Source organism: Mauremys reevesii, linkage group 2, assembly GCF_016161935.1.
Source record: "Mauremys reevesii isolate NIE-2019 linkage group 2, ASM1616193v1, whole genome shotgun sequence".
Classification (NCBI taxonomy): Eukaryota; Metazoa; Chordata; order Testudines; family Geoemydidae; genus Mauremys; species Mauremys reevesii.
In genome coordinates, this window is record NC_052624.1 from 43,773,936 (window position 1) to 43,793,339 (window position 19,404).

The 19,404-nt window shown below is 40.5% G+C and overlaps 1 protein-coding gene across 2 annotated transcripts in view; it reads left to right on the forward strand.

The window, feature by feature from the left end:
* Nucleotides 1–18,650, forward strand: part of CFAP69 (cilia and flagella associated protein 69) — a 44,131-nt gene extending 25,481 nt beyond the window's left edge. For both annotated transcript variants that reach the window (XM_039521501.1, XM_039521502.1), the window contains exons 14-23: nt 556–674; nt 1,126–1,244; nt 3,150–3,231; nt 4,141–4,333; nt 5,064–5,201; nt 7,363–7,439; nt 7,875–8,072; nt 12,083–12,169; nt 13,944–14,048; nt 18,304–18,650. In XM_039521501.1, the coding sequence (XP_039377435.1) occupies nt 556–674; nt 1,126–1,244; nt 3,150–3,231; nt 4,141–4,333; nt 5,064–5,201; nt 7,363–7,439; nt 7,875–8,072; nt 12,083–12,169; nt 13,944–14,048; nt 18,304–18,480 (1,295 nt within the window). In that variant the 3' untranslated portion in view covers nt 18,481–18,650. The remainder of the gene's footprint in view (nt 1–555; nt 675–1,125; nt 1,245–3,149; nt 3,232–4,140; nt 4,334–5,063; nt 5,202–7,362; nt 7,440–7,874; nt 8,073–12,082; nt 12,170–13,943; nt 14,049–18,303) is intronic.
* The last annotated feature ends 754 nt before the right edge of the window (nt 18,651–19,404 follow it).

Sequence of the window (19,404 nt, forward strand, 5' to 3'; positions counted from 1 at the left end):
TAAGTGGTCTTGTCTACTTGGGGAGTTATCTTGTGGCAAGCCAGGATGTGAATCTACAGCACACCAGCTTGCTGTACACTAACTGGTTATACGGATACTACTACAGCACAGTGATAGGCCTGGAGTGCTGCACAGTAGTCTGTTCTCTGTACACTAAGTTGTACTCTGGGACTTTCACTGCTCTGTATCCACATGGCAAGTTAGTGCACAACAAGCTGCTGTACTGTAGATTCACACTTGGTTTGCAGCTCAGTAGTTTGCTTTGTGAACAAGCCTGTAGTTCCACTGGCTTTAGTCCATGTAAAGGTTACACAGTCTACTCCTTAATTTTCATTGTTAGCAACTAATTTTCATTCAGGAGTACTACAGGTTGTGTGAGATTTTGTGAAGCTCAGTAGATAAATCTTGTATAGCACAGGTAGATTGTGTTAGACAATAGAGTACTTGCACTGGAAAATTTTATTTAAAAAATATCAGCAAAGGTAGTAACTGGATATAATTAGGTTTTCTGTGTAAAACAGGACACTCATGTTTTTAATTTGTCTGTCATTCCAGATATCTTAAAGCATATAACAAACAAATCTAAAGAAAAAGAAGATGCCATTGTACTGGAAATTCAAACTGATATATTACTTATCTTGTCTACTCTCTGTGAAAATGATCTTCATAGAAAGGTAATCCTACTGCATTATTCTGTGAGAAAAGTCAAAATATATTTTTATTTAAATTACACTGCCATTTTCTTCAAAGGTAAGTGTCATTTGTAGTTCACCACTCATGAATCAAAGGCTCTCTGACAACTAGTTTCAGTGATGTTGCATTTTACTTCCATCATCTTACTCATAGTCCTTTTGAGCAGTTGACTGAACCCTGCTCTTACCATTTTGCATCATCTAAATAAAGGGACGAAAATATGTTTGTTGGGGTGAAGAAATAATGAGATAGGAAGGACTTATAGTATCAAAAACTGAAAATCTATGTTAGCACTGTAAATATAAGGAAAAAATTCTCCTCTAGTTCATGAGAAAGAACTAATACAGATACAAGGAATATGATTTAGTTTTTGTTTCTTTGAGATTTTGTGTGTATTTAGGAAAAATACAGCTTTGATTAATGTCTTAACAGGAACTGTTTGGCTGTGAAGGAGTGGATATACTTATTCCATTCATGAAGATGGATCCAAATAAGTTATATAGTGGATTAGGGCATAATCGACTCCTTTTTAGCACATTAGACAGTTTGTGGTAAGTGTGGAACTATTTTAACAACAGTAATTGTTAAAAGGAAGTCGTGTATTTTATGTTTGTAAGGTTGTTACTCTTCTCTAGACATGAAGACCTTTCTCTCATTTAAGATGCTTAAATGTTTATTATGCTATTTGACTAAATCATCATAATAAAAATATTTTTGTACACAATTCATACTAGATCTCGGGCTCAATCCTTCGTCCTAGTTTCACCCATAGAAGACAGAAAGATGCCCTAAAAGAGCAGCTGAAGATTTTTCCTGTGCAAGGAAAATTCTTGGATTGCACAAGCAATAGTTGACTCTAGGCCACCCACTTCCTCCTCCCACTCTTGACACAGGTGTCCTGTTGGGAGTAAGGAAGGGCCATGCCAAGGTGGGAGGTGGAGCACCTTGTGAACTCATCCTCAGTTGCCACACCTACGGGGTACAAGTAGCATCTCTTGTACTGTGAGCTGTTTCTGCCCCCAGGCAACCCAGGATTGAGGTAGTAGAAAGGTGGCTTTGAGCTGTACTGAATGAAGATTGCATCACTGATATGCAAAGAAGTTCTTTAGGCACTGGTTTCAATCTTCAGATGATGCTGACCATGAACATGAAGAAGTAAAAGTGTCTCTAAGTGTATGTTCACACTGACAAGTTTCTGCACCACAAGTTATACCACTTTTATTAAAATGATGGAATTAAACCACTGTTGCATGTCCACACTCTGCTCCTTGTGATGCTGGAGCGCATCCACATTAGCAGCTCTTGCAACAGCAAAGACAGCCATGCATTGTGGTAGCTATCCCACTGTGCAACTGGCTGCAGGGTGCTTTGGGAAGGGTTTGCTATGCCTCATGGGGCAGGCATAGTGTCACATGATGCAGGTTTCCCAATCTCATTGTTTCATGGGCATCCTACTACATCGCCAGCTGCTTTTCAACTGAAGTTTTTGTGTGTGGCGGGGGGGAGGGAGGGAGGGAGACTGTGTTTTGTGGGGCAAAGAGTGTGTCAGCATGCTGTCTTGTAAGTTTAGACAGCAGCAGGAAGCAACCAGTCCTGAGGCTGGGGAAGGGGGAAGCCCCCGACATCAGCCCCTGCCTCCCTCCCTGGGCTCTCTGCACAGCAATCTCTCTCGCTCTCACACACACCTCACACACACACACCCCTTTGTGTTCAACAGCACGAGCATTCCACATTAATGGTTTGCTTTGTGTCCTGGAACAGATCAGCTCAGCACCCTCTCAGAAACCGTGCTTTGAAAGGGGAGGGGCACATGTCTCCAGGGCATCCAGGTTCAAAACAATGAGCAGAGCAGTCACTTGAGGCGTTATGGGACAGCTCAGGAGGCCAATTACAGTGCAGAAAGCAATCTAGTGTCTACACTGGCAATAGAGCGCTGGAGCCTCTGGGCAAATAGCCTTAGGACTCTCGTCAAGGTGGGGGGTTTTGCAGCAGTGCAACTGAGGAGTTTCTGCACAAAAAGTGGCTTGGCAGTGTGTACATGTCTGCAGTTTGAGCGCAAAAAGCTGCTTTACTGCACAGAAACTTGCCAGTGTAGGCAAGCTCTTAGTCTCCCCTAGCTCTGAGGCTGGCTGGGGCCCAAATGAGATTGCTCTAACCTACAACGGCTGAAACAAACTTTACCAAAAAATATTCTGAAATATATTTAAAATTAGTGGCTTCTTCAATCAAATTTTTAACAAGTATATTTATTTTTTCTGTTACAAGCAATGTAGAGTTAATATATTTAAATGCAGTGATAAAGTGATGGGTACTGTACCACTTTTCTGTTTCCTAGTAAACATCCTATGATCTATGATTTTTATGCAAAACATTAAAGCACATTATCTGCATATTTGCTAGGATGTTGTATAGCGTGAAAAGTCGTATTTCTAATATGGAAGTTTTTTCCATTTAAGGTGCTGTGTCATGGGATGTTACATCGCAGAGGATTATTTTCTCGAAAGAGAGGGCATTTTTCTCCTTCTGGATTTGTTGGCAGTAGGTATTATCATCAGAGAATAACACTAGTACTAAAACATAGAAAAATAGCAACTTTTTCCTTTTTGTTATTGCTCCTCCTGAGAGTATCACATCGGTGTACAATATCATGTGAACCCCCGAACAGTTAATTCACTCATTGTAAGTACCTGCACTCCAGGGTACATGCATATATCATACAAGTTTCTCATTCTATCTTTGTTTTTTAAAAAAATATTTGCCGGTGAAATCAATAGGGATACACTTAAGCATGCCCTTAAGTGCCTTGATGAATTAGGAACTTAAAAGGTACTTTATAGACAGATGGCCATCATTTTACAATGGGCAACCTAACGTACTGTCAAAGTTAAAATCAAGACTCACAATTTGTCAGACCACTCTGTTTTTATTAGCAAAGCGCTCCGCCAATAACATTCAGATAATGTGAGTGGCCATGCAAGACCCAAACAGTCTTATTTATACAGATAAAAGAGCGGGAATCAAACAAAGGGACAAAGGAGAAAACAGCAAAATTCACCTGGGGCATAGCATGCATATCCTACTTCCTTACTAACTCCTATCGATCTAAGGCTAATGCTTCACCAATTGCCCTTAAACGGTGCAAATTGTTCTATGTTAATGTCTGTTTTCCTGACACCTGGACTCCAGCATTCCAGCGACTTTCCTTAAAGGTACAGACAGCATTTCTTTAATCCTATCTATTTTGTAACATAATTCATTCTACTTTCACAGTACTCACACAAAACTTGTTGGCCTTCCACATGCAAGTGCATGTGGAAGTTTTTAAAGTAATTTTGATAACCAGTTTTGAACAGTTTGGTCCATAGGATTTCTCTGTTTTGGCTATGAAGATGGAATTTCTGTGTGTTCTAAACTACTTTCAACTCTTTTCCCTGGTCCTCGACAAAGTTAAAACAAAAGAACATATGCAACCTAATTCTTGGAATATTGGTTGAATTTTGTGACAATTCTAAAACTGCTTCTCACATCAACACCTGGCGAGGGAAAAAAGATCAGACGGCAGCTAGCCTTTTAATACATTTGTGGAAACGAGAGGAGTTGGAGCTGGGAGTCAAACATGATCAAGATGGAAGAATTGTTGGTAAGGGTTAGCAGACCTTAAACCATCTGTGTGCAGTTTCATTGAATAAAGTAGAAAATAAATTATTCTTCTAACAACTGAGTCCTTGAAATATAAATAAATTTTAGTAAATTTCATTCCTATGTCAGTCCTTCTTCATCTGACCAACCTCAAAATGCCTACATACAAAGTTTTAATTTTGTTATACAGGTTTGCCACTTGGTGGCATTTTCTTCATTACCTGGCAAGAGAACTATCCTTAATATCCTTAACTGTCCATTCCTTTTTAATGATTGACAGTTGAACAGCTTCATTCTGCAGCTGTATATCAGTTGTGTCCTTAAGGATTGTTCTGTCATATTTCAGAGTTTACTTGAAAGTGGTTTCCTCTAATGCTGAGACCTTTCTGCAAATAACTTATACAGATATAAAATGTGAAATAACAAGAAAGGGAAAGTTTTATTGTCAAACAAAGTTATGAGTATTAATCAGCATTTCCTGGCCCAAATTCTGTCCTATCTGACACCAAATCAATGGAGCTATTCTAGGTTTGTGTGGGTATACATTAGATGAGATGACTACCCCAGTTTTGGAGGTGACCAAGGATAAAAAGTGAAATATACCAGTATATAGTGGTTGGCTAACATTAAACCATATAACCTATTTTTAAAAAATTATAGAAGTTTAATAACGTGTAACCTGACACTTGTTAACTTTTTGTGTGTATGTGTGTGTGTTATGAAATTATTAGATGCAAAGAAACCTTTAGTTGGCAGCTTCCAAGAACAACAAGGAGTGATCCCAATGCCTGCCAACTGCCCCAGCATTGCTATCATGGAAGTGTCTGAAAATATGAGGGCAAAAATTTATTCCGTATTATGCAAGCTAGGTAAGGAGTACACATTGCATCCCAATTTTCAAATTTATCATTAATCTGAACTTCACCAGCAGCACAATATAGACATTGCTATACATGCTTGACCCACATTCAGGTTAGATATCAGGAAAAACTTTCTAACCATAAGGGTAGATAAGTTCTGGAATAGGCTTCTAAGGGACATTGTGGAGTCCCCATCATTGGAAGCTCTTAAAAACAAGTTGACAAACACCTGTCAGGGATGGTCTAGCTTTACTTGGTCCTGCCACAGCGCAGGGGGTTGGACTTGATGACGTCTCAAGGTCCCTTCCATCTCTACATATCTATGATTCACAGACAACATCGCCATATTGCTTCAGTAATTCAGAACACCAGATGTGAGAAACAAATAGCATGGAAATGGATTATACAAAATTGGAAAGCTATTTACATCATTTAAAACTGTGTGGCATACCTCTCAATGAAGCCATGTCACATACTGTTTTTTGTCTGATGTGGCAGATCCAAAAAATCTGTTGTTAAGACTTTTCCTTTCATGCCATGCTCCATGTCACAAAATGCTTTAAAACTGTAAAATGATGTAAAACATACTCTAATAAACATATACTACAGTGCTGGGCTACAAGTATTTTGTGAATGTGAGATTTATGATGAGATTTGGGCAAATGTAGTATCTGAACAATTCAAAATTATGTTAATTTGATATTATTATTGAAATTCAACATGCACAAAAGTGAGAATTCAAAGTCCTAGTAGCTGTTCCTTGCCTCCACCATCTCTGTTTACATTTATTCTTAGTAACGTTTTATAAAATACTGGAATCATTCCGTTTTCAAGGCTGAGTTCAGGAGTTAGAAGAGGCTCTCAGTACAAATCCCTGAAAGAAAGTACCAAAATCCCTGTAGTATGACTCTCCTGTTGGCTATTTCTCAGCTAAACAGCTCTGCTCCTCCATGATTCATCATTTTGCTGTAGCCACAGTATCATGCTTTTCAATAAGGAAGGAGTTAGCTACGTCTAGCCCTTATGGCAGGGGTGGCCAACCTGTGGCTCCGGAACCACATGCAGCTCTTCAGAAGTTAATATGCGGCTCCTTGTATAGGCACTGACTCCGGGGCTGGAGCTACAGGCGCCAACTTTCCAGTGTGCCAGAGGTGCTCACTGCTCAACCCCTGGCTCAAAGCCCTGCCCCCACTCCACCCTTTCCCGCCCCTTCCCCTGAGCCTGCCATGCCCTCGCTCCTCCCCCTCCCACCCAGAGCTTCCTACACGCCACAGGGCCGCCCAGAGGATTCAGGAGCCCTGGGGTCTTCAGCGGCAGGGGCCCCCACTTCGGTGGCAATTCGGCGGCGGGGGGTCCTTCCGCTCCAGGACCCGCTGCCGAAGTGCCCTGAAGATCCACGGTGGGGCCCCCCCACTGCTGAATTACTGCCGAAGACCCGGCACTTCGGTGGCGGGACCGGAGCGGAAGAAGCTCCGAGGGCAGGGCCCCGCGAGAGTTTTATGGGGCCCCCGGAGCGAGTGAAGGACGCAGCTCCAGGGGCCCTGAAAAACTCTCGTGGGGGCTCCTGCGGGGCCTGGGGCAAATTGCCCCACTTGCCGCCCCCCTCTGGGCGGCCCTGACACACCACAAAACAGCTGATCAGCAGGTGTGGGAAGGGGAGAGGGCGGCGCTGATCGGCAGTGCTGCTAATGGGCAGGAGGCGCTGGGAGCCGGGGCCAGGAGCTGGTTGCTGATGTATTACTGTGACTCTTTGGCAATGTACATTGGTAAATTTTGACTCCTTCTCAGGCTCAGGTTGGCCACCCCTGCCTTATGGAATCTGACTTAGTTTAAATAAAGGAACATTTCCTTGCCACACAAGAATAGCAGAGACATAACACCAGCCATGGCAATACAGGTGATATGAAGGTTGTGTGGACACCCAGAAGTAAAGCATTAAAATAAAATGATTTAGTTATAGGGAAGTGGCTAGCTTATCACCAGAAGCCAGCACAAGTAACTGACAGGATTAGAAGAGTGGTGAAGATACTATATACATTTGTGACAACACTTTTGCATTTGATAACATTGTGTCACACTTAGTAAGTGCCATGGTGTATTGTCTTATATTTTAAAAGACAAATAGATGATGTCATTCATATCTAAATAATAATTAACAATACTTTTCTAGGCTTTGAAAATTTGCCTGGTTTGTCTGCTAAGGATTTTGTCACACTTGCTATCATACGTCGATATCTTGACTTTAAAGTGAGTATTTTTTTAAAATATTACTACTTTACCATCATTTGCACATACACAAAAAATACAATAAAATAAAAATATATTACAGCTGAAGAACCCCTTAATAACTGCAATATATACAACTTATAAATTAGATTTAACACACAACCCTCAAAAGTTTTTTCTGACTTACTCTTCTTGAGCACCTGTGCAAGTGTGTGCGCACACACACATTATGGCAACTTGTTATTGCCCCCTAATAAGGCAGTTTTGTACCACAAAAGATCGTGTGGCTGCAGATTTACACCCTGGTTCAACTCTCTGAAGACAAGCCCTGTGTAAGCATTCTGGAGAATAAAGCTTAACAAAAAGGAGAGCGGGGAGGATATACGGATTGTATTTTGTATTTTCAGAAATAAACATAAGCCTTTTTTAAAAATAGTCTGTCTGTTTAACACAAAGGTCGGAGAAGTCTGGAGTGAAATATGTGCAGAACTAAAAGAAGAAACATTCAGACCAGTCACTCCTGATGAGGAAGCCTTGAAAGTTATTTCAGAGGCATCAGAAAATGTTGGAAAGATGGTTGCCACTCTCCAGACTGAAATGCTTGAAAGTCAACAGCACCAGGAACTCCAGGAGGAACAAAAGGTTTACTCCAAGGTAAGACATGAAGTATTTTATTCAAGAAGAGCCCATTTACTTCAGTATAAATTATTTTGCTGACTATTTATATTAGTAAGATTCTCTTGTTTAACAGAGTTCAAAGTCACACCATATTTGCATTAAGGTATTCTCTTCAGATTTCATTAGCAGTTAAAGTGAAATATTTTTTTAAATCTTAATTTTATTTCTCAAGTATTATAATTTTGTCAATATTTAATTAGCACTATGTAAGAAACAACTGTGCAGTGTATCACCACTGGTAGAATCAAAATAGTAATCATATTACTATGTTTGTTAGGTCTGTCTCTCGTCTTTTGCAGAAGAGGAAAGGGCAAGGTTATAATAATTGTAAAGCAACCATTATAAATAGATCTTTCTCCTAATGAAACTCTAAGGGCTGTATTTACACTTGCAGGGGTACATTTTTCCAAAATTGAGTTGAAACATGATTAGTGGTAAAACTGGTTCCAATACAGTTTAACATAGCACAGGATGAATAATGGAGTTTTTTGATTCACTGGCAGTTTTGGAAACATAGGAGACAGGGGAGAGAAGTCCTCTTGGGTCAGTGCACTGAAAAGTCCAAAAATATTTCACACTAAAATGAATTGAAATGGTTTGACAGTACTGAAACAAAAAACTTCAAGTCAAAATGTTTCAGTAATGTTAAAACAAAACATTTCAGTTACACCCAAAAAAATATAGTTTAGACTTTCATGCATCTTGGCAAAAGCAAGCAAAGGATTCACAAAATGGCTGGAGGAGGTAAAAATGGAAGTGGTGCTTCCCTTTATAAGCTTTAGCCCTGTGACGAGGGCACTCATTTGAGATATGGGAGACTTGGGTTCAGAGCCTTTCTCCCATCAGGCATAGGTAGGAACTGAACCCAGGTCTCCGACACCCCAGGTGAATGTGCTACCCACTGGGCTAAAGCTTATAAGAGAGACACCAGCACTACCCTGTCTCTTCCTCTTTTGAGACTCTTTTGCTTGCTTCTGTCAAAAGACCTAAAAATGAAAATGAATTTTTTCAGATAATAGAATCATAGAACTGGAAGGGACCTCGAGAGATCATCTAGTCCAGTCCCCTGCACTCAAGACAGGACTAAGTATTATCTAGACCATCCCTGACAGGTGTTTGTCTAACCTGCTCTTAAAAATCCCCAATGATGGAGATTCCACAACCTCTCTAGGCAATTTATTCCAGTGCTTAACCACTCTGACGGTTAGGAAGTTTTTCCTAATGTCCAAACTAAACCTCCCTTGCTACAATTTAAGCCCATTGCTTCTTGTCCTATCCTCAGAGGTTAAGAAGAACAATTTTTCTCTCTCCTCCTTGTAACAACCTTTATGCACTTCTAAACTGTTATCATGTCCCCTCTCAGTCTTCTCTTCTCCAGACTAAACAAACCCAATTTTTTCAATCTTCCCTCATAGATCATGTTTTCTAGAACTTTAATCATTTTTGTCGCTCTTCTCTGGACTTTCTCCAATTTGTCCACATCTTTCCTGAAATGTGGTGCCCAGAACTGAACACAATACTCCAGTTGAGGCCTAATCAGCATGGAATAGAGCGGAAGAATTATTTCTCGTGTCTTGCTTACAGTACTCCTGCTAATACATCCCAGAAGGATGTTTGCTTTTTTTGCAACAGCGTTACACTGTTGCCTCATATTTAGCTTGTGATCCACCAGATCCCTTTCCGCAGTACTCCTTCCTAGGCAGTCATTTCCCATTTTGTATGTGTGCAACTGATTGTTGCTTCCTAAGTGGAGTACTTTGCATTTTTCCTTATTGAATTTCATCCTGTTTACTTCAGCCCATTTCTCCAGTTTGTCCAGATCATTTTGAATTTTAATCCTATCCTCCAAAGCACTTGCAACCCCTCCCAGCTTGGTATCGTCCACAAACTTTATAGGTGTACTCTCTATGCCATTATCTAAATCATTGATGAAGATATTGAACAGAATCGGACCCAGAATCAATCCCTGCAGGACCCCATTTGTTATTCCCTTCCAGCATGACTGTGAACTCTCTTGGAACGATTTTCCAACCAGTTATGCACCCACCTTATAGTAGCTCCATCTAGGTTGATTTCCCTAGTTTGTTTATGAGAAGGTCATGCGAGACAGTATCAAAAGCCTTATTAAAATCAAGATATACCACATCTACCACTTCCCCAACTATCTACGAGGCTGGTTTCCCTGTCAAAGAAAGCTATCAAGTTGGTTTGATATGATTTGTTCTTGACAAATCCATGCTGACTGTTATTTATCACCTTATTATTTTCTAGGTGTTTGCAAATTGATTGCTTAGTTATTTCCTCCTTTATCTTTCCGGGTACAGAAGTTAAGCTGACTGGTCTGTAAATCCCTGGGTTGTCCTTATTTCTCTTTTTATAGATGGGCACTATATTTGCCCTTTTCCAGTCTTCTGGAATGTCTCCCGTCTTCCATGACTTTTCAAAGATAATTGCTAATGGCTCATATCTCCTCAGTCACCTCTCTGAATATTCTAGGATGAATTTCATCAGGCCCTGGTGATTTGAAGACATCTAACTTGTCTAAGTAATTTGACTTGTTCTTTCCCTATTTTAGATTAAAACAAAACATTTCATTTCAACATTTCCAAAATATTTCAGCTTTTTCAGTTAATTTGAAACCATGCAAATTCATAAATAGTTTCGGTCAACATGCAAACTGCTTTTTCTGGTGAATAAACTGTTTTTACTGGAAAAAAATTGTCCCAGTTCTAGTTTAAAGGGCCAGCTCAGATGTGCCAAAATTGTGTTGGAACTTTTCTTAAAGAAAACAATTCTAGCCCATGTGGGTAGGGGGCTGTCTGTTTTACATTTCATCCACGAGCTATGGTAATGCAATGTTTAGGTTATAAATTGAAATAAATCCAGAAATTAAAAATTAAGGTAATCACAGTAAAATTAATTCCCCAAAACAGCACATATAATGTAAAAGTTTGATTACTAGATTGTTAAATCTAAATATGTATGTAGCTGTCGACATTCTAAAAAAATTCCAGGGACAGCTCTTCAAAGAAATTGGAGGTCTGGAGGCCACTAAAGCCCCAGTCCCCTAGAGAGTTTTGTTTCTATTCTGGCGGTTTTTAGAATTTTTGTTTTTAATATGAATAGCTTAATTCAGGGACTCAAGAGTTGGAACTGGATAAACATCCAAAAGTTATGCTGCTTATCTGAACCTATGGCGTCCCTAAGATCTGCCATCCCCGTGTAAGAACCATCCCCAAACAGCTTTCTCTATTTGCCATTGTTTTCTTCAAGAGAAGCAGTGCCCTGATACCCATCTGGTATGTTCAAGAAGAGGACAGCAGACATCCATCTGATTCCCTCACTATCAATACCTCCACAGTCTCCATTTCTCTCTTCCTCTCTGTTCCTGAGGTAGGGCAGATCTCTTCTCCTTTCTTCCTGCCACCTGTGACCGTGGCCCTGTTTTCTTCCTTTCCACTAGGAGGACATACAGCATCTTTTTTTTCCCCTCTCAAGAAGGTCTTCCTATTTGTCTCATAATTGTAATTCTCCCTCCCTTTCATATCTGTTTCCTCCCACCACAACTGATTGTATCTCTGTTCCCTCTTCCATGCAACTTTAAAGTAGGTAGGATTGAGTGAAGGATTTCTCCTTTCTCAATCAGAGTTGTCAGTACTGTTTTCTGTGGCCCCTTCATCATCTTGAGGGACAGTGAAGAGTTGGTTTGCCTGGTGATGTTGTGGTAATGTGCCTGGTCTTTATTAGGGCGTAAGAAAAGCACAACATTCTTTAGCAGTCTCGTCTAGTCAGTACTAGAGAAGCACTGATCCTGCTCATCCTTCCAGGCAAAGGAAAAGTGCTACATTAAGAATCGCCAGAGGGGAGTCACAAAATCAGGGTAAATAGGTGGAAGCACTGTCCAAGCATCAGGAGCAAGGAATTCAATACAGTTAATGGAAATACAGTGTGTATTACATCTCCTCAAATCTCTTGTCACGTTTTAGATTCAAGCTATCCATAAGCAGAGAGAAATGGTAAATAAATCCTGGGAAAATTTCTTAACTCGAACATCAAATTATGAGGCTTTAAAGGTAAGAATTTTTTTGGGGGGGGGTGGGGATTTATATTAGCAATGTTGTTATATCATTGAACAATTCCAAGCAGTTTTATTCAGTATTGAATACCAGGATATTACTATAGAAATTACAGCTGGACTCAAATCTGATTTAGTAATGCTCTAATAATAAGTAAGGCTCAGTGGTTAGTACACTTCCTTAGTACTTGAGAGACCAGGTTTGGTTCTCTGCTCCATTACAGATTTATTGTGTGAACATGGGCAAGTCATTTATTCTGCCTGTACCTGAATTCCCCGCCTGTTAAATGGGGATAATAATACGTCCCTAGGGGTGTAGTGAAGATGACTACATTAATGATTGTGAAGAACTTTTTGAGAACTACTGATAAGAAGTATATAATAGCTAGGGTGTATTATTTTTATTCATAAAACATAACAGAAATTCTGTTCTTTACTGAAGACAAAGGCTTCTTGTCAGAGCCATGTAGTCACTAGTAACCCGACTGCTCCTCAATTTCCAGTCACAGAGTGGGGATGACCACTCTCTCTGCAAGTACAGCCGTGCTCATGTGCAAAAGCAGATACCAAAATCACTTTTATTGTGTACAGTATTTGCGTTTACATTTCAAAAAGGGCATCCAGGATAGAAGCCAAAGTAGGACAACCAGACTAATTTGGGGACTGAAAGAAATTAGTGACAATAAAATATGTCTATAGCCAAATCTGTTCATTCTTGAAAAGAGACACACAAGGAAAAAACTGGTCTTGTTGTTATAAGTGTACCAAGTACAGGCATATAGCAGAGATCTAGGCTGTGATCTTCTCAGTCTGTGTGGCAAGGTGTAACCTGCAGTCATGAACTGAGACTAAGTGAAGAATAAAAGTTGACTATAAAGAGATTTTTTTTTTAAAACCTCCAGACTCATTAGCTAGTGCAGGACTTTCCAAACTTGGTTCACGGCTTGTTCGGGGTAAGCCCCTGGTGGGCCATGAGACGCTTTGTTTACCTGCGAACGCTCAGATAAACAAAGCGTCTCGCGACCTGCTGGGGGCGAACAGGCCGCAAACCAAGTTTGGGAACCCCTGGGCTAGTGGATCATTCTGTTCAGTCAGATATTGGCTCTGCAGCAAGCCAGCCTGTTCTGGGGAATGTCAGCCCACCATGCAAATCCAAAACACAAAAGAAAAACTTGCATGTTGGGAAGGTATTGAGCAGCCTGGGACACCATAGCTCTCATGAGATTCCTGCCTCTTCTGCCCCACAACTACTAATTCTAGGTCTGTCATGTCACTTCTGACCCTTTTCTCAGCCTCTATTAATGCTTAATTTTTACAACACCCTACCTCTGAGGTAGTCTGTAGTATCATTTCCCTTTCAAAGATCTGTAAACTGAGGTATAGAGAGGATAAAGGATTGTCCAAGCACAGAAGTTGAGTGGCTGAGCTATAAATGAAGGCCCAGATTCTTGACTCCCACTCCTTATTCTGACTACTAGATCATACTCCCAAGACAGAGTACTAATGGCTACACTTACTCTGTTCTGTCTTTTTTTTTTTTTAATCTCCTGGCTGCAATACCAAATTGTTTTGTTTTCCAACAGATTTTGATGAATCAGCTCATATTACAGACTTTACATTCTCATTATTCATACTTTCGTTAAAAGTAAATAGAAATGACCCTTCATGTTTTATTTTATAATACTAATTACATATTCTCTGTCTGGTTGCATGTGGTGCGGTGCGGTGCTGATTCTCATAAAAATAACTCTGACTTTGCTAAATATCTTTAGAAAGCAAAAAGACTTCAGGAAAAATCAATAGATGCTTCTAGATCAAAGTCAAGACCACAGAATGCAACGCTCCACTCAACTGAAATTAAAGGCCTGAATACGACAGTAAGTAAAGTTTCCAGGCATTCAGCTTAACTCACAATAACAAGCTAATGGAAATAATATAGTGTAGTTTAGGCTCAAGAGTTAGTGTGTGTGTGTTTGTTTGTTTGTTAATGTTAGGCTCCCTGTCCGTTCCAGAAATGAGTTGATCTCAGTCTATTCTATCTTTTTTCCAATCCCCTCTTTTCCCAAGTTGCTTTAAGAAATGTCCTTGATGACCAGACCCAAGCATGTGAGGTTAAAGTACTGTGCCTTTTTTAGCAGAAAGATGTCTATTATGAATGCACATGTTTTGATACCTTTGATGCTTCAGAAAAGGGTTTTTATCACAAAGGCCTTTTCCAGCAATGTGGCTTTTACTCCTTGAGCTGCAAAGATCATGAAAGAGTCCTGAAAGCATTCTTGATGGAAGTTAGTCTTGTCTTTCAGGTAGATGTCTGCACAGAGCCCCACCCAGCATAGTTAGTAAGCACCACTTCTACCACTGTAACACATCCATAGGCATCAGGGAATTGAAATTGGTCAGTCTCTGTGATCTGAAGCTACTGTAAAGAAATTCAGGCATGTAGGCGCTACCATTTATGGGTCAGTCTTCTAAAGGGAGTGTGACAATCAGGGTCCAGACACCCCAAGGGAAGAATAGGGGTTTTGAACTCCAAAGAATAAGAACTTAAATCAACTGATTGTATAGAATGTTATTGTGCATAAAAATATGCCAAGTAAAATCTTTTATGAATGCTTGCAGTGTTCTGAACTCAGTGGTCATTGAGATATGTATAAAAACTGTGGTTATGAGTCTTTGTATTGATGTATATACAATTGTATGTTCATGTCCAGTACTACAATTTCAAGTACATGCTATAGCAAGGGGGAGGGGATGGCAGCTCCAGTCAAGCCAGTTATTTTACACAAAACTAACTTCAAGTTCCCATCCATTGCCCAGTTAGAAAAAAATCATTGGGAAATGGGAAAACACTGAGACAACTTGAAACGGAAAAGAAAACCCCAGACTTGGAAAACTAAGGACTTCTACATGTAATGCTGACAGACCCTGGTCATCGGCAAGCAGGATAAAACCGGGGACCTTTGGAGCTTAGTGCATGAGCCTCTACCGCATGAGCTAAAAGCCAACTGGCTGGTAGCTAAGGCTGTAAAGCAGACTCATTTTATCTCTCTTAAGTGGTCTCAGTACCACTAGATGGGACAGAACACCACACCCAGAAGGTGTGTGGGTTACATACACCTACCACTTATGTCAGTATAACTTATGTCACTCAGGGGTGTGAATAAATCACCCCCCTTAGTGATGCAAGTTACTCTGACCTAAGTACCAGAGTGGACAGTGCTATGTAGTTGGGAGAGTTTCTCCTGCTGACATAGCTACTGCCTCTCGCGGAGGTGGTTTTCTTATGCTGACAGGAGAGCTCTCTCCAGTTGGCATAGAGTGTCTTCGCCAGATGCTCTGCAGCAGTGCACCTGCTTCGGTGGGTCATTTCCCCTGTCATGAATCCCCGTAACCTGAGAGAAAGGGGAAAAAACTGCAAACCCTTACAAAGGAAGGGATTTGAAGTGAAGGACATCCAAAAACTCAGGGCCAGCCTGGAGGCAGAGTGTGGTCTGTGAAAGGCTAAATTCTCTGTGACAGAGGGTATGCTGAGAAACTGTTCAGAGGCAATAGGTAACTTATATTAGAAAATGGAATCTAGCTAATATGGAAATGTAAAGCCTGAAGTTGCGTCTTTGTTTGTTTTCTGTGTAACTTGTATGTGTTTGCTTTTCCTTCCTATTTCATCTTTGAATCTGATTTTTTTTCTGTCAGGGGGGGTTACTTTTACACCAAGCAGGTATCTGTTGTGCAAACTGTGTGGAGTGTATGTGCCAAAGTGAACTGATAACTGGGGGCAAGTTTCACTGCTTCAGGGGTGAGGAACCAGAGGGGAAAAGTCTGAGCGCCTGGTAAATAAAAATGCATGGTAGACTATTTTGGGGAGACTTGGAACTGGGAGGACTTTTGGGATCACCCTGCAAAGAGTAACTAGGCTGGTGGAATCCACAGCGAGACCTTTATGTTTGTAGATCGGTTACTGGTGTCAGGGCTCTGAGCTATAGCAGCATATCATTAAGGCACCCAAGATAGGAGGTCAGGTAGTTACAGAATCCATAACATTGTATACAACCAGTTGGTTCACTTGCTAAGTCTTTGGTATTCAGACCCCCTGTACTCCCCTTGTGGTGTCTGTACCTTGATATCGCAGGAGGATTTCTATGAAAAATTTGGAGAGACCAGGGCCTTGTGCCTCTGTTACTGGGAAGACCTGAGCAGCTCTTAATGACTTCAGTAAGGACTTCCTTTCCAGTTATCCATTCCTTCACAGATGTCCCATCTGATGTGGCTGAAGACAAAGTCTTTGGAAAAAGAAAGTTCAAGTTTAATCCAGTCTTTTCCCTTTTCTTCATTACCGTGGGTGTGGGTGTGTGTACAACTACCTCTTCCTCATAAGATTTCAGATGTTTTCAGGATCTCCTTGGGAGCATGACAAAGTCTCTGTGTCTTGAGCTCTTGACAGTCCAGGAGAAGACTTGCTATCTAACATTTTGAAGTTGAGATGAAAAGAAGAAAATCGCCATTCCAGTCAGAGTGCCTCATGAAGGCAGCTCAGGGCTTCTGACTTACTTCTGTCTGCTTCTATACCTGTGGGGTCCTGTTGAGCAGACAAGATGTAGCAAGTTCTTTGAATGTGGATCTTATTAAATTTCTTGGACATGTTGCCTTGAATTGTTGTTCCAGCATCTGCAGAAAAATCAAGGAGAGATGAGTCCATCTACAAAAAGAAAATACATTTATCAGTAGAATGTCATATTCATCAGCAACACTGCACATGAGAATTACAAATTACACACATTGCTGGCAATCAACAGCTCATATTTGTGGAACAAGAGTCTCTCTGCACCCAGATCCCTCCACTAGAATGTTCTCTGTATGTGAGGAGGGAGGAATCTAGGATGATTGTTGCAGAAGGCCAGTGTGTGACCAGATCTGGTCCAAAAGAGCTCCGTGTTGTTGGTTTGTTTGGTGGAGACTACAGTTAGTATCTGCCATTCATACCTCAGACTTCTGAGCTTTCCCCTGAGGTCTCCAGTCCAGGATAGAGGATTTGCCATTCCAGTGCTTTAACCTGTTCAGTTTAAAGATGGCTAGTATAATGGAAAAACTGTGGGTCTCTAGAAGACCTAAAGATCAAAACAAATCTCATCTAGAAGCCACTCCACATCAAACTCTTATCCCATCCTTTCCCCCCCCCTCCCAGGGATCCGTTACTAAACATTGAATGTCTAATGTTTCTGAAGGCAATAGATTAGAGCGGTTAGAAGAGCATCAGAGAAAGAGGTTCTAGTCTCCTTATTTCCTTATTCTCAAGGCATAATCAAGCCTGGTGGAGAGAGTTTGTGGGGTGATATGATGCACTAACACAGGGGTAGGCAACCTATGGCACGTGTGCCGAAGGCGGCACGCGAGCTGATTTTCAGTAGCACTCATAGTGCCCGGGTCCTGGCCACCGGTCCAGGGGGCTCTGCATTTTAATGTAATTTTAAATGAAGCTTCTAAACATTTTGAAACCTTATTTCCTTTACATACAACAATAGTTTAGTTGTATATTGTAGACTTCTAGAAAGAGACCTTCTAAAAAGGTTAAAATGTATTACTGGCATGCGAAACTTTAAATTAGAGTGAATAAATGAAGACTGAGCACACCATTTCTGAAAGGCTGCCAACCCCTGCACTAACACATATAACTAGGGATTCTGGGAATCGGTTACAGAATTATCTTAGACTATAAACAATGGAAATACTGCTCTCACCCTCTTTTACAAACCAGCCTAAGGAAGCCAGTTGACCAATACATTACAATCCACATGTTTATTACTTCACTACAACACTGCAAATCCAAATAGCAGAATACACTGCACATCTTATTCTTCTAATGAGAACTTGGTTTTCTTTTCTTTTTTTTTCTAAAGATCAGACATAAAGGCTGAGTAGCATAGTGCATCAAGATACCAGTCAAGAAGCTGTTCAATCTACATTATTGATAGAATAATTATGTATATTGTTTAAAGAGTATTTTGAGAGGAGCTAGGAAACCATAATGCATCTCCAGCTTCTGAGTAGCATTTTGGAAAGACAGGGCCTGTGATTTAACTCTCATTTCATTTTAAAGACTAATATGAATGTCAAGCCATTTGTTTTGTTTTCTAGATTGCATCTGGTCGCTTGGTAACTATAGAAAGTACACCTTCTGAATTAACTGGAGGGCCTCTGGCTGACACAGACCTTGCTCTTAGAAAGCTCTCTGTTCGTGGAGGAGCCTTAAAAAAGATCAAAGGAGTTAAAGTGTTGGACCCATTCAAGAAAGATTCAGTATCCGTAAAGTAAACATTGTCCTGTACTGTTTCAGACAGTGCTTTGTATTTTTTAATTAATATATTTCCCAAACATCATTTGTAAAATATAATCTATTTGTATTTCTTTGGTTAAATATATAGAAGATCTTGATATTAATTATTATAGATGAAAATATATTTTTGCTTTACAAAAAATGTGAACATCCCAATCTTCATGAATAAAGAATTCCATGCAGTATGTGTTCCAGAGGTTCATTGATTCTGATAATTGAGGCCAGCTGTACTAGGCTCAGTTTACCCTGACTCAATAGCTGGCTGGATGTGCCTCAGTTTCCCCTGTTGGTACCATAAAGTACACAAACTTCAGAAACCAGTTGTCAGCTTCCAGGTGCAGAGTCGCACACTAACTCTCTCATGCAAGTGAAGATACTCTAGAATATCCTGCTCTCCCTATATCTTTCAGGCCTCCATCAGTTTTTCTGATCTTATTCATCAGTTCTTTCCCAGACAATTTCCCAAATTCCCTCTTGGTGGAGAACTGTGTCAGTCCCACCCGCGCCTCTTTGGAGAGACCTTCCTAGCCCCACTGGTCCCCTGCATGAGCCACAGTCCTTTTTATATGAAGTGGAAACAGCTCAGAGGCAGCATATGAGGTGATCTGAGCAAAAGCCAGTGTTTTGGAGCCCTAACCCCTTACATATCCAGGTTTCCTGTGCCACTGATTGACCTTGCAATTTGTAGCTATCACAACACTGCAGCATAAATTAACTGTGTATAGGGTCTGTCTTTCCCACCCACAGGGGAAATACAAACATTCACTGTGTAAAGGGGTAAAAGAAATTAGAAAAAAACTTGTTTAATTCTCTAGAACTTAACCACAAATTAGTCCCTTTTGTAATTCCTAGGAAGAGGGTTTTTCTGTGTGTGCTTTTCTTCACAATCCAGTGGTTGTGTT